This window comes from Pristis pectinata, chromosome 25 (genome assembly GCF_009764475.1).
Source record: "Pristis pectinata isolate sPriPec2 chromosome 25, sPriPec2.1.pri, whole genome shotgun sequence".
Lineage (NCBI taxonomy): Eukaryota > Metazoa > Chordata > Chondrichthyes > Rhinopristiformes > Pristidae > Pristis > Pristis pectinata.
In genome coordinates, this window is record NC_067429.1 from 13,997,217 (window position 1) to 14,012,316 (window position 15,100).

Sequence of the window (15,100 nt, forward strand, 5' to 3'; positions counted from 1 at the left end):
AAAGAGCCGAGCGGGATCCGAGCGACGGGCGCGACGTCAGGAGGTGAAAGGCGAGAGGTGACTGTGAGAAGATGGCGGCTCGGCGGAGAGGGCTTTGATTTGATCCACTGCAGGGGAAGTGAATGGGGTTTTTCTCGGGCGAATAATCATTGGGAAAGGCCCGGGAGATGGCGGAGCTGGCGTTGGAGGAGCTGAGTAAGCTGGAGTACCTGTCGCTGGTGTCCAAGGTCTGCACCGAGCTGGACAACCACCTGGGCATCAACGACAAGGACCTGGGTAAGGGCCAGGCCGGGGGTGTCCCTCGGGGCTTGAGCACCGGCTCCACGGCTCCTTCCCTCTCCCCCCCCCCCCCCCACCCCCCTTCAGCAAGGGAGGAAAACAGAGTCTGCTGGAAATACTCAGTGGGTCAGGCGGGATCTGTGGAGAAACAGTCCACGTTGCTGGGTAGACACCAGAGACTGCAGATGCTGGAATCCGGAGCAATAAACAATCTGCTGGAGGAACTCAGCGGGTCGAGTGGGGATGGAGGTGGCTTAGGATGGGGGGTGGGGGTGGATGGGTAGATGGGGGTGGAAAGGTATTGTTGATGTTTTGAGTCGAAACCCTGCATCAGGACTTGGAGGAAGACTTCGGCATACCTTGAAGAGACTTTGCAGTGGAGTAGTTTCAGGTCAACGTTTCTCCCTTTCCTCTCTACTGACGCTGTTTAACTAGCTGATTGTTTCCAGCATTTTCTGTTTCTTTTATTTCAGATTTCTAGCATTTGCAGTTATTTTTAAATGTTTCTTCTGTTGTTGGGCTAGCGATTCTCAGGAGCTTTGAGCGCGTCCTTTTGTCTTTTCCTCCATCCACCGTTGTTGTCACTTGTGACAGAGCTTGGAATAGAGAGCATGTATTGGGACGCTGGTGTTGGGGACGTGCGAGTGGCATTGCCTGCCCAAAGTAGATTACCAAATATCATTGGTGTCTTGGTACTGGGGTTGTTGGCCTGGGAATGGGCAATTACGTTGGTTCGCTCATCCTTCTGATGAATTTTGAGGTTTTTTTCAGAGACAGTGCTCGTGGCATCTTTCCAGCACCCAGGAATGTCTGCTATAGGTACTTCAGGTCTCAGAAGTGTGCAGGAGGGTGGGCACTGCTGCTGTCTGGTAGACCATGAGTTTTGTGCTGGGTCTGAGGTTTTGAAGAAAATCAAATAACCAAGCTCTGTCCTATTATGTTGAAGTAGATGGCATATTCTTCAGGATCTCACAGTGAACCTTCACTGTCAAACAGTTGTGTTGTACAGTGCGGGCAAGTTGATAGAAAACCTTTGTCTCGCAGATGTTGAGTATGAGGCTTGTCCTTTTGTACGCTTTGGTGAACAAGTCAACAATGGCTTGTAGTGCAGTCTCTGGTGAATGGAAATGTCTACAGATACTGCATCTTGATTACTTGAGAATCTGTATGTGTAACCAGCCAGTACAGTTTTCACCCTGGAATTCCCAAAATGCCTCTGAGTCGGGAGGTTGTAGAGATTTGAGCACAAGTTTCATCTGTTGTACGTGCTGTCTCACAGTGGAGACGTCACATCCTGGCTCTTACTGCCCCGCGTATAGATGCTGAAGATTCCTTAACAGTATTTCAGGGAAGAAAAGGGGAATCATTCCAGATGTTCTCATCAATATTTGTTATTCAACCGATGTCACTGAATTCTGATTTGTTGGTCATTGATTTTTGTGGGATGCTGTTGGTATCAACATTTCCAACAATACAACAATGGCTACCCTTCAGGAAAATACTTAATTGTATAGGGCTTTGGCGTATTGTGATTGTCACTTATTGAATGCATGTTTGTTTTTTCCTTGGGTTTGATATTAGTGATAGAATCAACAAAGATCACCATTGTTTATCCATAATAGAAATAATATTTTGTATGTGTAAATGTAAGGCTAAGTTTGATTTGCTTCCATTGAGTTGTGCAATATAATGTGCTGGCTTTTCCAATGTAATGTTTTTCTGTTTCCAGCTGAATTTATCATCAGTCTTGCTGAGAAGAATATTACTTTTGATACGTTTAAAGGAGCACTGCTTAAGAATGGAGCTGAGTTTACAGTAAGTTCAATATAGAACAATCATAATCTGTTCCTGATTGATATACCAATCCCTTTTACCCAAAGGGATGGGAGATGTTCTATAAATCCTCAAGGTAATCTGACAAAAAAGGGTCTTTTTTTGGACTATCTTGAATCAACAAAAGTCTTCCCTTAACTAGCCTGCCTGCCCTTTTCTGCAACACTGAAATATATTTTTCAGATGCAAACATTACTGAAACAGAGTGCTTTGTAGAGTTTAAACAGAACTGATATTTCCAAATTCTTTATTTTCTTTATATGCTCGGTGTCAGTTATTATTTCCACTTTCTGGTACTTTCGTTACTATAGACATCCTGATTGTGTACGTATCATACATACCTCATCTAAGATTGTTAGGAAACATTAGTAAAACTTAAGATGGTATGAATCTGAAGTGTAAATAGAAAATGTTGGGAAAAATGTTAAAGATAAGTGAGCATCTGAAAGAGCAAAGGCAGTTTTTTTTTATATAGAATTGGAGTACTGGTAAAAGGCCTTCACTAAAATGCTAACCATTTTGCTAACCAGTTTGTACTTTCAGCATTTAATTTTAGTACTTATATAAATGTTTATACTACTTCAAAAAACTTCACTGTCTTTGCATAATACTACCGTGGAGTTTTTGAAGTATCTTGGCAATACATGCTGATGTTAGAAATTCATTTACGGTGGTCAGAATGTCTGTTGTATAACTCATAAGGGTTTATATTAATCAATTGTGCATATTCCCATCAAACAAAGCTCAACAAATTCATAGACCTAACAAAGGCTGTGCAGTAACCTTTTTTTAAATGAATGTTCTCCAGAGAGTACAGTAGGTAAGGAGGAATACATGCTGGATTTGTGCTGTGTAACATATTGGGAGTGCATTATCCTGCTTGAAACAGATGATTGGTCCTTTGCTTAAGCAATAAAGGGTTTAACATCTATTTAAAGATCCCACTGCAAAACTGTAGTGCCAGCATATAATTGGATTGTTTTTGTTAAAATACAATCTCCTCTTGAGTCAATATTTCTAAATTCGAATACTGAATTATTCTTTTTTTTAAACTGACAGAACAAATTCTTGTGATCAGGAGTTGGCTGTTTATTGCCCTCGTCATGGTCAGCCAAATATTAAAGTTGAACAAACACAGACTGCCGAAAGAACTCAGTGGGTCAGTCGGCATCTGTGGGAGCTAAAGGTGTAAATTGACGTCTCAGGACTGAGAGGGAACAGGAAAGGTTGCTAGTATATAGTAGTAGGTAGGGAGATGGGATAGAGGCTGGTAGGTAATAGGTGGAACCAGGTTGGGGGTGGAATGGGAGGATGAACAAAGGGAAAAGAAAATCTGGTGGACAGGTGAGTGTGTGTGGGAGGAGAGCACCAGGAGTGTGGGTTACCTCAAAATTGGAAAATTCAATATTCATACCGTTGGGTTGCAAGTTATCCAAGTGGAATATGAGATGGTCTTCCGAATTGTGTTTGGTTTTTCTGTAGCAATGACAATACACTGGCAATCCTTCCTGTTCCCTCTCAGTCCTGATACAGGTTCTCAACCCAAAACATTGACTTACATCTTTTGCCACCACAAATGCTGATTGACTGAGTTCTATCAGCATTCTGTTTTTGTTCTGGATTCGAGCATCTGAAACCTCTTTTGTCTTCATTAAAGTAGAACATTTCCTTGCAAATGTGGTATATTGTTGCTAAGTGTTAACCCCACAAGTGACTTTTATTGTGGATTCTAATTGCTTGCACTGACTGTTGTTCTTAAATTTCGTTGTTTTCCAGGATTCACTCATCAGCAACTTGTTACGTCTGATACAGACTATGCGACCTCCAGCCAAACCATCAACTTCCAGCAAACGTAAGAAATACAGCACCTTCTCTCTTCGTACATGTGCAGTAGATTGGATTTCCAGAGATTTATGAAATTTTAGAACACAAGAAGTCATACAGCCCATCCCAGCTACTCTAGCTCCCTGAAAAGCTATTTATTTTGTCTTAATTGCCTTTTTATTCTTAATGTTTATTTAATTCTTTCTTGATGTTTCTTAATATTTTCACAGCTGAATTACCAAAACAAAAATCAGAAAAAGAGAAAATGAAGGAACTATTCCCTGCCCTTTGTATGCCTGATAACCCATCAATAAGGGTAAGTTCTGCACTTATTTTTAGGCCCCTTACTAAGGAACTTCATTGTTGTTTTCCAGTCTCTAACTACTCTTTGACATTCAGCTGAGACTTTGTACATTCATCTGAGGGTAACTTTGCTCGATAGATTTATTTTCATCCTTGCGTTGAAATTGAAACAACAAATATTGGAAGTGGATGGGGTTGGTATCTGAAAGCGAAACGGCATGAACATTTTGGGGGTGCCTTTTCATCAGAACAGAGTTCTGATTTGAAGCACTTTGCATTTCACTACTCAGTGTACTGATCTCATTCTCAAACCCAACAATTTGGACATCTCAAGTATTTTGAAGGAGTTGATGGAATATTAGTAATGTGTAAACATAAATGAAATACTATTAGATTTACAAAGGTGTAAGTTTTGGTCTTTGCTTTTAAATCGTCTTGGCTTTGTTTTTTAGGTTTTTTTTTAGTACTTAACTAATTACCACTGTTTTATATTGATAAAATCAATTTCCATGATTTTAGACTGGACTCTCTTTCATGCATTGTTACTGTAGAAGTCAAATGGTTGTCTTTTTGGGTGGTCACCAACTAAATAATTTGAATAATATTTGCATCCCCTGATATTCTATAAATTTAACCACAACCCAGTTAATTATGTTCAAACAACACAATATTCTCGATTAATCTTAGAAAGGTATTCCCTTGTGGAAATCTTGAATTATTCTTCATTTGAGGTAATCAATTGCTGCATGGGAACACCTTGAAAATGTCTTTTGCTCTTTGTTAGGTTGAAAGAAACCAAGCCTGCTCTTTGTTTTGCAGACTTTACTGGATGAAGATGATATGAAAGTGGCTGCAGATGCATTGAAGGAACTTGAAGCCTTGATGCCAACAAAGAATGATATTAAAAAGAGTAGCAAACACAGGTATTTTTGCAGTTTCCTTTTAAATACATTTTTATAATTTGCCTTTCTTAATAGATTAGTAGAAAAAGACACCAAGTGATATGTAATAAGTGGTACAGACTGGGAAGTCCTAGGTCTGTTTATTGATCTAGGTTGACCTACCTTACATCAGTTGGGTAGCAATGGTTTAGTACCACGGATTAAGTTAGGGCACTGGGATGACGAGATAGAACTCAGCCAGGATTCCCACTTCAGCCTGTCGTCCAGTGACTTTAGCTGAATAGTGTGCTTGCAGTCATTGGGGGATGGTCAGACAAAAATATTTCCTGTGATCCCCACATTTGATAGAATACCCTGCAGATTCAGAAGTAAATGATTAAATTTGTAAAGATACAGGAAAGTTTCCAATGCATGTGGAGTGTTACATAAGTCAACAACATATTGTTGGAACACACAAAGAAGGATGGCCACTAATGAATTCAAAGTGGAATAGTTTTAATCTTGGACTTGATATTGAATTTCATTCTGATTCTCACCAGGATCAGAGACCTGGAAATAGTTCTGTTTTCAAAGTAGATTATTTTCATCTATTCATTAACTGTTGCATGGAAATTACAGCACCTGGGGTCAAGGCAAACAAGCTACTGCAACTTAACTGCACCATTTAATAACAGTTTAAAAAAACTAAAGATCCAAGTGTGGTGTAACCAAACCCTTTTATATAACTGCAATATGACTTCCTGACTCTTATACTTTATGCCCCTAGTGATGAAGGCAAGTATGCCATACGCCTTCTTTACCACTCTGTCTGCTTGTGTTGCCACTTCCCAGGGAGGTGTGGACTTGGACCCCAAGATCCTTCTGTACATCATTGCTGTTAAGGGTCCTGTGATTTACGGTATTCTTCCCCTTACATTTGACATCCCGAAGTGCAACACCTCACACTTGCCTGGATTAAACTCCCTCTGCTATTTCTCCACCAAAAATTGTAATTGATCTATATCCTCCTGTATCCTTTGACCTGTCTGCAACTCCACCAATTCTCTTGGTGTCTACAAACTTACTAACCAACCCACCTACATTTTCTTCCAAGTCATTTATATATCACAAACAACGGAGGTCACAGTACCAATCCCTGTGGAACACCAATGGTCACAGACCTCCAGCCAGAATAATACCCCTCCACCACAAAGCTCTGTCTTCTATGGGCAAGCCAATTCCTAATCCAAATGGCCAAGTCACTGTAGGTCCCATGCATCTTAATTTTCCTGATCAACCTACCGTGAGGGTCCTTGTCAAATGCCTTACTAAAATCCATGTAGATAACATCCACTGTCCTACCCTCACTAATCACCTTCATCACCTCCTCAAAAAAAAACTCAATCATGTTTATAAGACATGACCTGCCCCACACAAAGGCATGCTGGCTGTCTCTAATTAGCCCATGTTCTTCCACATTGGAATTAATCCTATCCCTAAGAATCCTCTCCAGTAGCTTCACTACCACTGATGTGAGTCTCACCAGCCTATAGTTTTCTGGATTGTCCCCATTTCCCTTCTTAAACAAAGGAACAACATTGGGAACGTGTAAGAATTTCTTGGAGAGCAGTTGATACAAAGAATCTGGAAGCTTTAGGTATTACTCAGAACCAATGGACCAAATGTCAACCTTGTGTCACAAATTTCTCTAAATTGGAACCATTTAGGCAAGTCCGCCATAGGCACTTGGTTCACAAATGATGTGTTGAGCAGAATGTGACCAGTAGCTCTGATCTAACTTTGGTCAACATAATGACAGTTTACCCTCGTAAATATTAGATGGGCATTAGACTAGATTTGTAGTTGATATTCAGATCAGCTATGTGAAAGAAGAAAAATGTATTTCTGGCCTTTCTCAAGATTCTCTTCAAATGTTTTTCTGTGTCCTGTGAACAATTGTCATGATTTATTTCAAGTTGGTAAAAGTAGAATTATGTTTCTCATTAGTAGCTCGAATGAAAAGGGAAGGAAAAAGAAAAGGAGTCGCAGTCGTAGTAGAGACAGAGACAGAGACCGAGACCGGAAGCGCCGACACAGGTCAAGGTCCAGATCACACTCCAGAGACCGAAACAAAGGTAAATCCAGCAAGCGATCCAGAAGCAGGAGTCGGAGCCCAAGCCGGGATCATAAGGAACGCGTCAGACCCAGAGAAAAGAGCTGTGAGAAAAGGAAAGAAAGACATATCGACAGGCCTCCACCTGAAGAACCATCCGTGGGCGAAATATACAATGGCAAAGTCACCAGTATCATGCAGTTTGGATGTTTTGTACAGCTGGAGGGATTAAGGTATGGTATAGCACAAAAGAAGCAGCAGGTAGTGTAAGAAATCATTGCAACAGTCTAAAGACTTAAGTTGGATTAGAGTGATATGAGTATAGTTTTTCAAGTGGTGGAAAAAAAATTCAAACATGCTGAGAAATGTTGGAATGTATAGATACTGGTAAATGACATTGCATTATTAAGGCACCTCTCACAACTTTCCTTTTGTGTCCATTTTCTGCATGTGAGTAAAATTTCCCAAATCTCCTTCAGTGTTTTAATTTCTGTCAAACAGTTTCTTACAGTTATTGCTGCAAGGAGGAGTGTTTTCCTTTCCATGTATACTGCTCAGCCAATACTTCCAAGTTCTGGATGGTGAAAGGAGATATCCAGATGTGCTTAGAACAAAAGGCTTGTTCTTCCTTTGTGAAATAATAGCCATGCTGTCTCCTCATTTGTTCAAATGGATTATTAAAGTAATAGATTAAAAAAAGTTTGCAAGAATAGTTCACAATTGCTTAAATATTTTGAAAACGAAATTCATAACTAATTCTTCAGAGCTGAGCTTTTAGTCCTCTGATTGTTCCAGTTCTGTACATTTACAAGGCTCAAGCCTGTACAATATTAGTTTCCATTTATGATAGTTTTTTAAGGCATTAAAAATATTTTAGTTCCTTTGGGAAATTGTTGCTTTACAGTCGGAGCTCCTGGGTGGGAGTGTGGGGGGTGAGGGAGTGGAAAATGAAGCATGCCATACTTTGACTCGAGTACTTGAGCAGCAAACTTTGGAGGCCTATTTCTCTACCATGTATTAAAACGTTTGTTGAAATCATTACTGGGAAATGGTGTCCTAGATTCTATATGTCTTAGAGCTTGATTTTAGAACTTATAAAAATTTTACAATATAGTTACATGCAGATTTTGTCTCTAACTATTAAGACTAATGCTGATTTTATGGAAATACTTAACCTGAAAATTGCAAATGTCTATTGATTTTTTTTATCTGTGTTTTTCTTGGATGTTTCAGATACCAACCGTTCCTCAGGTGTGTCTCATTGTATTAACTGTTTCTAAAAAAAAATGTAGAATTTGCATTTGTATTTCAAAATAATTCTATGTACATGGTGAATGACTTATGTATAACTATTGTGGTCACTTTACCAATAAATGCTTTTTTTTTCATTGCACTTTCTTTTAAGAAAACGATGGGAAGGCTTGGTGCACATATCCGAGCTCCGGCGAGAGGGGCGTGTAGCCAATGTTGCTGACGTTGTTAGCAAAGGTCAAAGAGTAAAGATTAAAGTGTTATCGTTCACTGGGTCCAAAACAAGCTTAAGTATGAAGGTAATTATCAGCAATTTTGAATTGAAATTTTTGAAAGCAAGCAAAGTTCAAAACTTATTAAGGTTTGATACGTGTCAGAGTGGAAAAAAATAGACCATATCAGTTTCAGTTTGAAGTCCAATTTTAGGGAAAAGATAGAGTTTCTGCTCTGAATTAACATTGTTCTGGTTTAATCTGGTTCATTAGGATGTCGATCAAGAGACTGGAGAGGATCTGAATCCAAACCGGCGCCGTAATGTTGGAGGTGAAAGCAATGAGGAAACTGCCATGAGGAACCCTGACAGACCCAGTAATTTGTCGTTGGTGAACACTCCCGAGGTAGAGGATGATGTACTAGAACGCAAACGGCTCACAAAGATCTCTGATCCAGAGAAATGGGAGATCAAGCAGGTAGGACCCTGTGTAGAGATTAACTTATCAAATGGCAGACATAATAATGGATCTTTTTTAAGCTAGTGTTTCAGAGGTGATTAATTAACTAGAACAAAGTGCCAATAAAATTCCTTTAGTAACATGCACAGAATGCTGGAGGTGTGGTGTCCTATCATCAGGAAGCACTAATTCATATTATTGGATCCATTGGGCTGAATTGGGTAGGGCCCACACTGCCACCTGAAATCTCCACCTGCTGTACTTCCTGGAACGGATGCAGAGGGTGAATGGGGCTGACTCTTGAGGTGTAACAAGGTCACGGCAGCAAATAGGCCTCTAGTAGCAGAGTGCTGAGGCCCTGCCTCTGGAACACTCCACAGCCATTAATGGAAGAAAAGCTGGGCTCAGATTCTTGCCTCCTGTGAAAGCTGTAAAGTTCAAATATATCAGCAATTCAGAAATCTATAAAAACATAAAATTATTGTAAATAATTTTTTTAAAAAGTGGAAAAATAATTGTTTATAAATAACTTTCCACTTTCCACCTAATTTTCAGGCCAGGAGCCACTATGAGTGGGATCTCCAGTTCTGCGCCAGGTCTGTCTGGCAAAGGAACTGGGAGATGGATTCCTCAGAGTGATGTTGGGTAATGCTAACAAGATAGGGCTCCATTGTTTGAGTCCAGCAGTGGAGCAGAGTGATGGATGCACTGGGATCTGTTACTAGGCATGTCTGTTTAAGAGAGTCTGCCAAAGTTTGGGAGTGGCTGAATGCCAGTATTTCCCTTGGAAACTGGCCACAGCCAGCAAAGTTTGACCGATTTGTATTTTTCAGGAACCAATTATATTTGAAAGCTAGATTGCTTCTATAATTTTTTCTGTATAAACTTTTAATATTTCAGATGATTGCAGCAAATGTTATCTCAAAGGAAGAGTATCCCGATTTTGATGAAGAAACAGGTATCCTGCCTAAAGTTGACGATGAAGAAGGTATGAGTAAATTTTCATTTTACTGAGTGAAAAATGAACACTAATTGTTAAATCCTATTTTTGTATCTGCTAACTTCATGCTTGGGTTTCATCATGATGAATTCACAACTATGCCTTCAGCTGCCTGGGCCTTAAATTCTGGAATTCTTTCCCTAAACCAAATCTACCTGACCCACAACCTCTGCTATTGTCTCCTCAATCTTACGCAGCACCACCCCCCCCCCCCCCCCCCCCCCCCGCACCCCCAAAACTTTGCTAATATGTCGCATGTCTGATCTGTGCGCCATGCCTCCTTTAAGATACTTTGTAAGATTTATCTGTGCATCATAACATTTGCATGGCGTAATGTTAAATTTTGTTTGCAGATGTTCCTGTTAAGTGCCTTGACTTACTGTATTTAAAGCACCTTCAATAAATCAAAGTTGCTGATGTTTATGTTGGTTTGTAACTTATAATTTTTATGTCTTTATGTCTTGCACTATACTGCTGCTGCAAAACAACATATTTCATGACATTTGTCAATGATAATAAATCTGATTCAGATGAAAATAAACCCGACTGTATCTCACTCCTGTAAAATTCGTTGTTGCATTTCTGTTGCTTTTTATTCAAGGCTTTATTTTTAAATTTGCCTTTTAACTGTAAATAAGCATTTGGCACTTCAGTATATAAAAGGCTGTTCATTTTGTACAAGCTGAGTTGTTTCAGTCGGTTTTGTGCTGTGATGAATCATGAGGCATGTGAGGGAGACTCCGGTGAATTAATCAAAATGGGAATTAGACACTGGACTGCCCAAGTAAAGATAAAATCCTTCTGTCTGGATTGGTGAAGATGCAATTTAATCAATATTTTGCATTCAAATTTTAAAAATCTACTTACCTATTTTTATTGCAGAGCTTTGAATCATTGCTTGATTTTCTCTACTATTTTACAGATGAAGACCTGGAAATAGAGCTTGTGGAAGAAGAGCCTCCGTTCCTCAGAGGGCATACCAAGCAAAGCATGGACATGAGTCCTGTTAAAATAGTAAAGGTATGCAGAACAATTAGATCCAAGGACTCACTTCTATATATGCTTTGAATAGAATTTGCAAAATATGTTTTAAGCTCTCACTCCATTTGAAGCATTTTGCTGCTTATTTTTAGTGTAATAAGTTAGAAATTAATCCATGGTTTATCATCGAGGCATGAAAGTTCCTATGCTTTATATTGTTATAATTCTGTAAGTGCAATTTTGGTTGTGGGGTAATACATATATTTGTGCAATGAAATCTTGAACTCATTTAAATCCACTAAGTATAGATGCTGTATTTAAAAACCATTAAGCCAGAGTTTCGGAGGCTATTCCTGTTGTAAGCTTCGTTCGTGCAGAGGTGTAAGTAGCGAAGGCAAAGTGAGATCTTGGTTGCATTGAGAATATTTCCTGAGGCAAGTTCTCTGACACAGTTTGTATGAGAAGTTTCAAGCCTCAATTGTTTGGATTGTTCCGATGAAGGGTCTTTGCCCTGAAACATTACTTCTGTTTCTCTTTCCACAGATGTTACCTGACTTTCAGCTTTTACTTGTTTTAGGTTTCCGCATCTTCAGTTTTTTAATTCACAGTTATTTGGTGATGTGAATGTTTTCTTGAATTACTAATCTACTGGTTTATGTTTTATTTAGAACCCTGATGGCTCTCTATCCCAGGCTGCCATGATGCAGAGTGCTCTGGCTAAGGAAAGGCGGGAAATGAAGCAAGCGCAACGAGAGGCAGAAATGGACTCGATCCCAATGGGACTCAATAAACATTGGGTTGATCCACTACCTGACGGTATGCTAATGGCTAAAATATTTTCCTTGTGCTGAGGATGGGGAAAGAACGATATTGATTATAAATTGTGGCTTCTGCTCATCCTGTATTTCAGTGATTGGTAATGTAGTATTTTAATGGTTTTTCTAGTCTTAAGTTACTGTTTGGGTGAGTTATTAAAAATATTGTAGATTTGGTTTTATGCGCTTTTTTTAATCTGCTCAAAGTGGGTTTTTTTTAATGCTAGGGATTGGAATCTTTTTGCCACGTTATCAATATCAAATGATCAAAGGTGAGCTGGCAGGACAAAGCACTGATATTTGGCATTAGCAATGTACCCTGAACAATAGCGCCTCTCTCCATTGCCTCAGTGCTGCATACTTCATACAACCAGTTTGCCTTTCCTGAAGTGGTTAGTTATTACAAATGTTATGACAATTTTATTTTGTGACCTGACTAGAAACCAGCTGTACACTTTTCAAATTAGTGTTTTACAGCTGCAAATGGAGGAACATCTATGCTTAGAAGTCTGATTGGATTTGAAAAATGAAATGTCACACTCACTGCAACTTCTGTTTCTCCCTTCTCTCCAAGTAAAGTTTCATTTTAACGTGTGATATAAATTGTCACGGTTGTACCAGACATAAAAGGTAGCTGATGGGCAAGTCAGTAGTGTGCTCTTTATTTTCTAGTTGATGGCCGACAGATTGCAGCAAACATGAGGGGTATAGGAATGATGCCGCAAGACATACCTGAATGGAAGAAGCATGCTTTTGGAGGAAACAAAGCATCTTATGGGCGTAAAACCCAATTGTCAATTCTTGAGCAGAGAGAGAGCCTACCAATCTACAGGCTTAAAGAGCAGTTGGTTCAGGTATGTCGTTTGTAATCTATTCTCTTATATCATATTCTATGTGTATATATATTCTTTTTCGAATGTCATCTTTCACTCTGTGAAAATACCACTATGATGTGTTTGATTAGAAAGGAAATTCCTTCTTGTCAACAGGTCCTTTGATTGCTGTAGCAACAAAAGAATCTGTTGCTCCAGATTGCAGCATCTGCAGTCCCTCATCTCCACTGTCTCTGATTGTTGAAATCATAGGCCACCAGGCGGTGCTGTAGCTCCACAACCCTGGATGATGTTGCACTTGTCAGTCAGTAGCAGCACCTATTGCATCCATTAAAGACAAATAATACATTTTTTCAGGGCTTGTTATACAAGAGCATTGAGGTCATGTTATTAACTTGAAGACTGAATGTCTGGTCTGATGGAGGAAAGACAGAACAATGCTTAATTTTGACATTTTTAATCTACAGCTGTTAGTTATCTATTCACAATGCTGTTTGCACAATAGCTTTGAAGTGCAAATATACTGCTCGATGTTCTATCCCCCTGATGCTGGCACATAATAGGAAGTTCCTGTATGGGGCCTCTTTGCTGACGACTGGTACTTTGCTGTTCTGTGTAATTATGTCAGTGTTTTAGGCCTTGCAGCCAAAAACCTTGTGGTTTCTGGGTTACAGCATTTGTCAACTGGAACATTTAGCACCAAGAAACAGCAGACTACACTAACCAAGGTCAATGCTGTCACTGAATTTATTGTTCGATATTGGTAACTAGCTGTAGCTGTGCAACTAAGGTATTGTTTGGTTACTGTTCCTTTGCTTTAAGAAGATACAGAACTTGTGAATTTTCCCTGAGGCTTGCAGCTAGAAGCCTTCTTTTAACAACTTATTAACTGGTCTGACATTTTCCCTATAGCAAAACGTATAAAATTTGCCATCTGTAAATTTGTCAGTTGTGAGGTAGCAATAAGGAAATATTCACTACCATAGATTTGCATTGCTTTATAAAACTTTGGCAATAAAAAGTAGTTGTTTTCATGTTGCAAATGATTTAAGCCTAATGAGAAAGTCCATTAAAGTATTTGAAGGATTAGTTATTATTTCAGATCCTTCCAGGGTCTTTCCCTCTCTGATTTTATAATTTCCTCCAGGCCAGAAGCCCTCAAGCATTTTTACTTTTCGTCCTTTAATCATGTTCTAATTTAGCTGCTCTGCCCAGCTTGTCGTGCCTCAGTAGCTAAGACTGCCAAGCACAGAAATTTTCTTTCTATATTTTTCTGCCTTTTTTTTCTCCTTTAATACACTTATTAAAACCTACCTTGTTGGCTAAGTTTTTGGGCAACTGGTCCAATATTTACTTATGTTTGGTTTTGGTTGGTACCATGCCTGTGAAACACTTTAGGCACTTGCTAATTGAAAAATTCCTATTAACTGTTTCAGTTGTGTTATTTAAAATAGTTTAAGAATAACATTTAATGCAGAAGTAACAATGTTTGACTTTGAAATGAACCGGTAATAGAAGTGGCAGTGACTGCAAATATGTAATTAATTTTGATTTGATTTAATTCCTCGCATTAGTTGTCTCAAAATATTTCAGTGCCATGAATAACATCAATTTTGAAAATCTATCCCCATCTTAAGTAGGCATTGACTATTATTAATAGTAGTAATAAGCTGGAATCCCATGGAATTTGTTCAGTTTTCAAGAAAATTATTTAGTGTTATTGCTTGTAAATTTCCACAATCTCTTTTTGTAGATTGATATGGATATCATTTGAAAATGCACTTGTACTTACCAGAAATCGAATATAGCCTCATGTCCTTAATTCTTTTGGAAAACAAATTTCTGGTAATAAAACATTTTTCTCTTTTCTAGGCTGTGCATGACAATCAAGTCCTCATTGTCATTGGGGAGACTGGTTCTGGTAAGACTACTCAGATCACCCAGTACTTGGCAGAGGCAGGATATACAACCCGGGGCAAGATTGGGTGCACGCAACCAAGGCGTGTGGCTGCAATGTCGGTTGCCAAAAGAGTGTCAGAAGAGTATGGTTGCTGCTTAGGTCAAGAGGTAAGCTGAAATCATCTGCCTCTGTTAAAATGTTAACCTTCATAAATTACTGGATCCTACTATGGTTAGTCCTTTGCTGTCATTTGAGATTGCTAAGATAAATTGATTGTTTTCCAGATTTAATGCTGCAGTAGTGTCTCCTTGTCTATATTGTCAGTATATAATTTTGTAAGGAATCATTATTTGCTCTTTGTTAGTGTGAACAATTGCATATAAAATAAATGTTTTTTAAAGACAGTATATTATCAT

General features: G+C 39.0%; 1 protein-coding gene across 2 annotated transcripts in view; it reads left to right on the forward strand.

Annotated features, from left to right (window-relative positions):
* Positions 1-19: 19 nt before the first annotated feature.
* The window catches only part of dhx8 (DEAH (Asp-Glu-Ala-His) box polypeptide 8), a 35,896-nt gene continuing 20,815 nt past the window's right edge, over positions 20-15,100 (forward strand). The window contains exons 1-13 of one of the 2 annotated variants that reach the window (XM_052038626.1): positions 20-276; positions 2,009-2,094; positions 3,889-3,964; positions 4,167-4,252; positions 5,059-5,162; positions 7,128-7,466; positions 8,639-8,783; positions 8,970-9,173; positions 10,056-10,143; positions 11,078-11,175; positions 11,805-11,952; positions 12,624-12,805; positions 14,657-14,851. In XM_052038626.1, the coding sequence (XP_051894586.1) occupies positions 168-276; positions 2,009-2,094; positions 3,889-3,964; positions 4,167-4,252; positions 5,059-5,162; positions 7,128-7,466; positions 8,639-8,783; positions 8,970-9,173; positions 10,056-10,143; positions 11,078-11,175; positions 11,805-11,952; positions 12,624-12,805; positions 14,657-14,851 (1,860 nt within the window). In that variant the 5' untranslated portion in view covers positions 20-167. Of the gene's footprint in view, positions 277-2,008; positions 2,095-3,888; positions 3,965-4,166; positions 4,253-5,058; positions 5,163-7,127; positions 7,467-8,226; positions 8,485-8,638; positions 8,784-8,969; positions 9,174-10,055; positions 10,144-11,077; positions 11,176-11,804; positions 11,953-12,623; positions 12,806-14,656; positions 14,852-15,100 lie in introns of those variants that run through there. The other variant, XM_052038627.1, reaches the window with a different exon arrangement.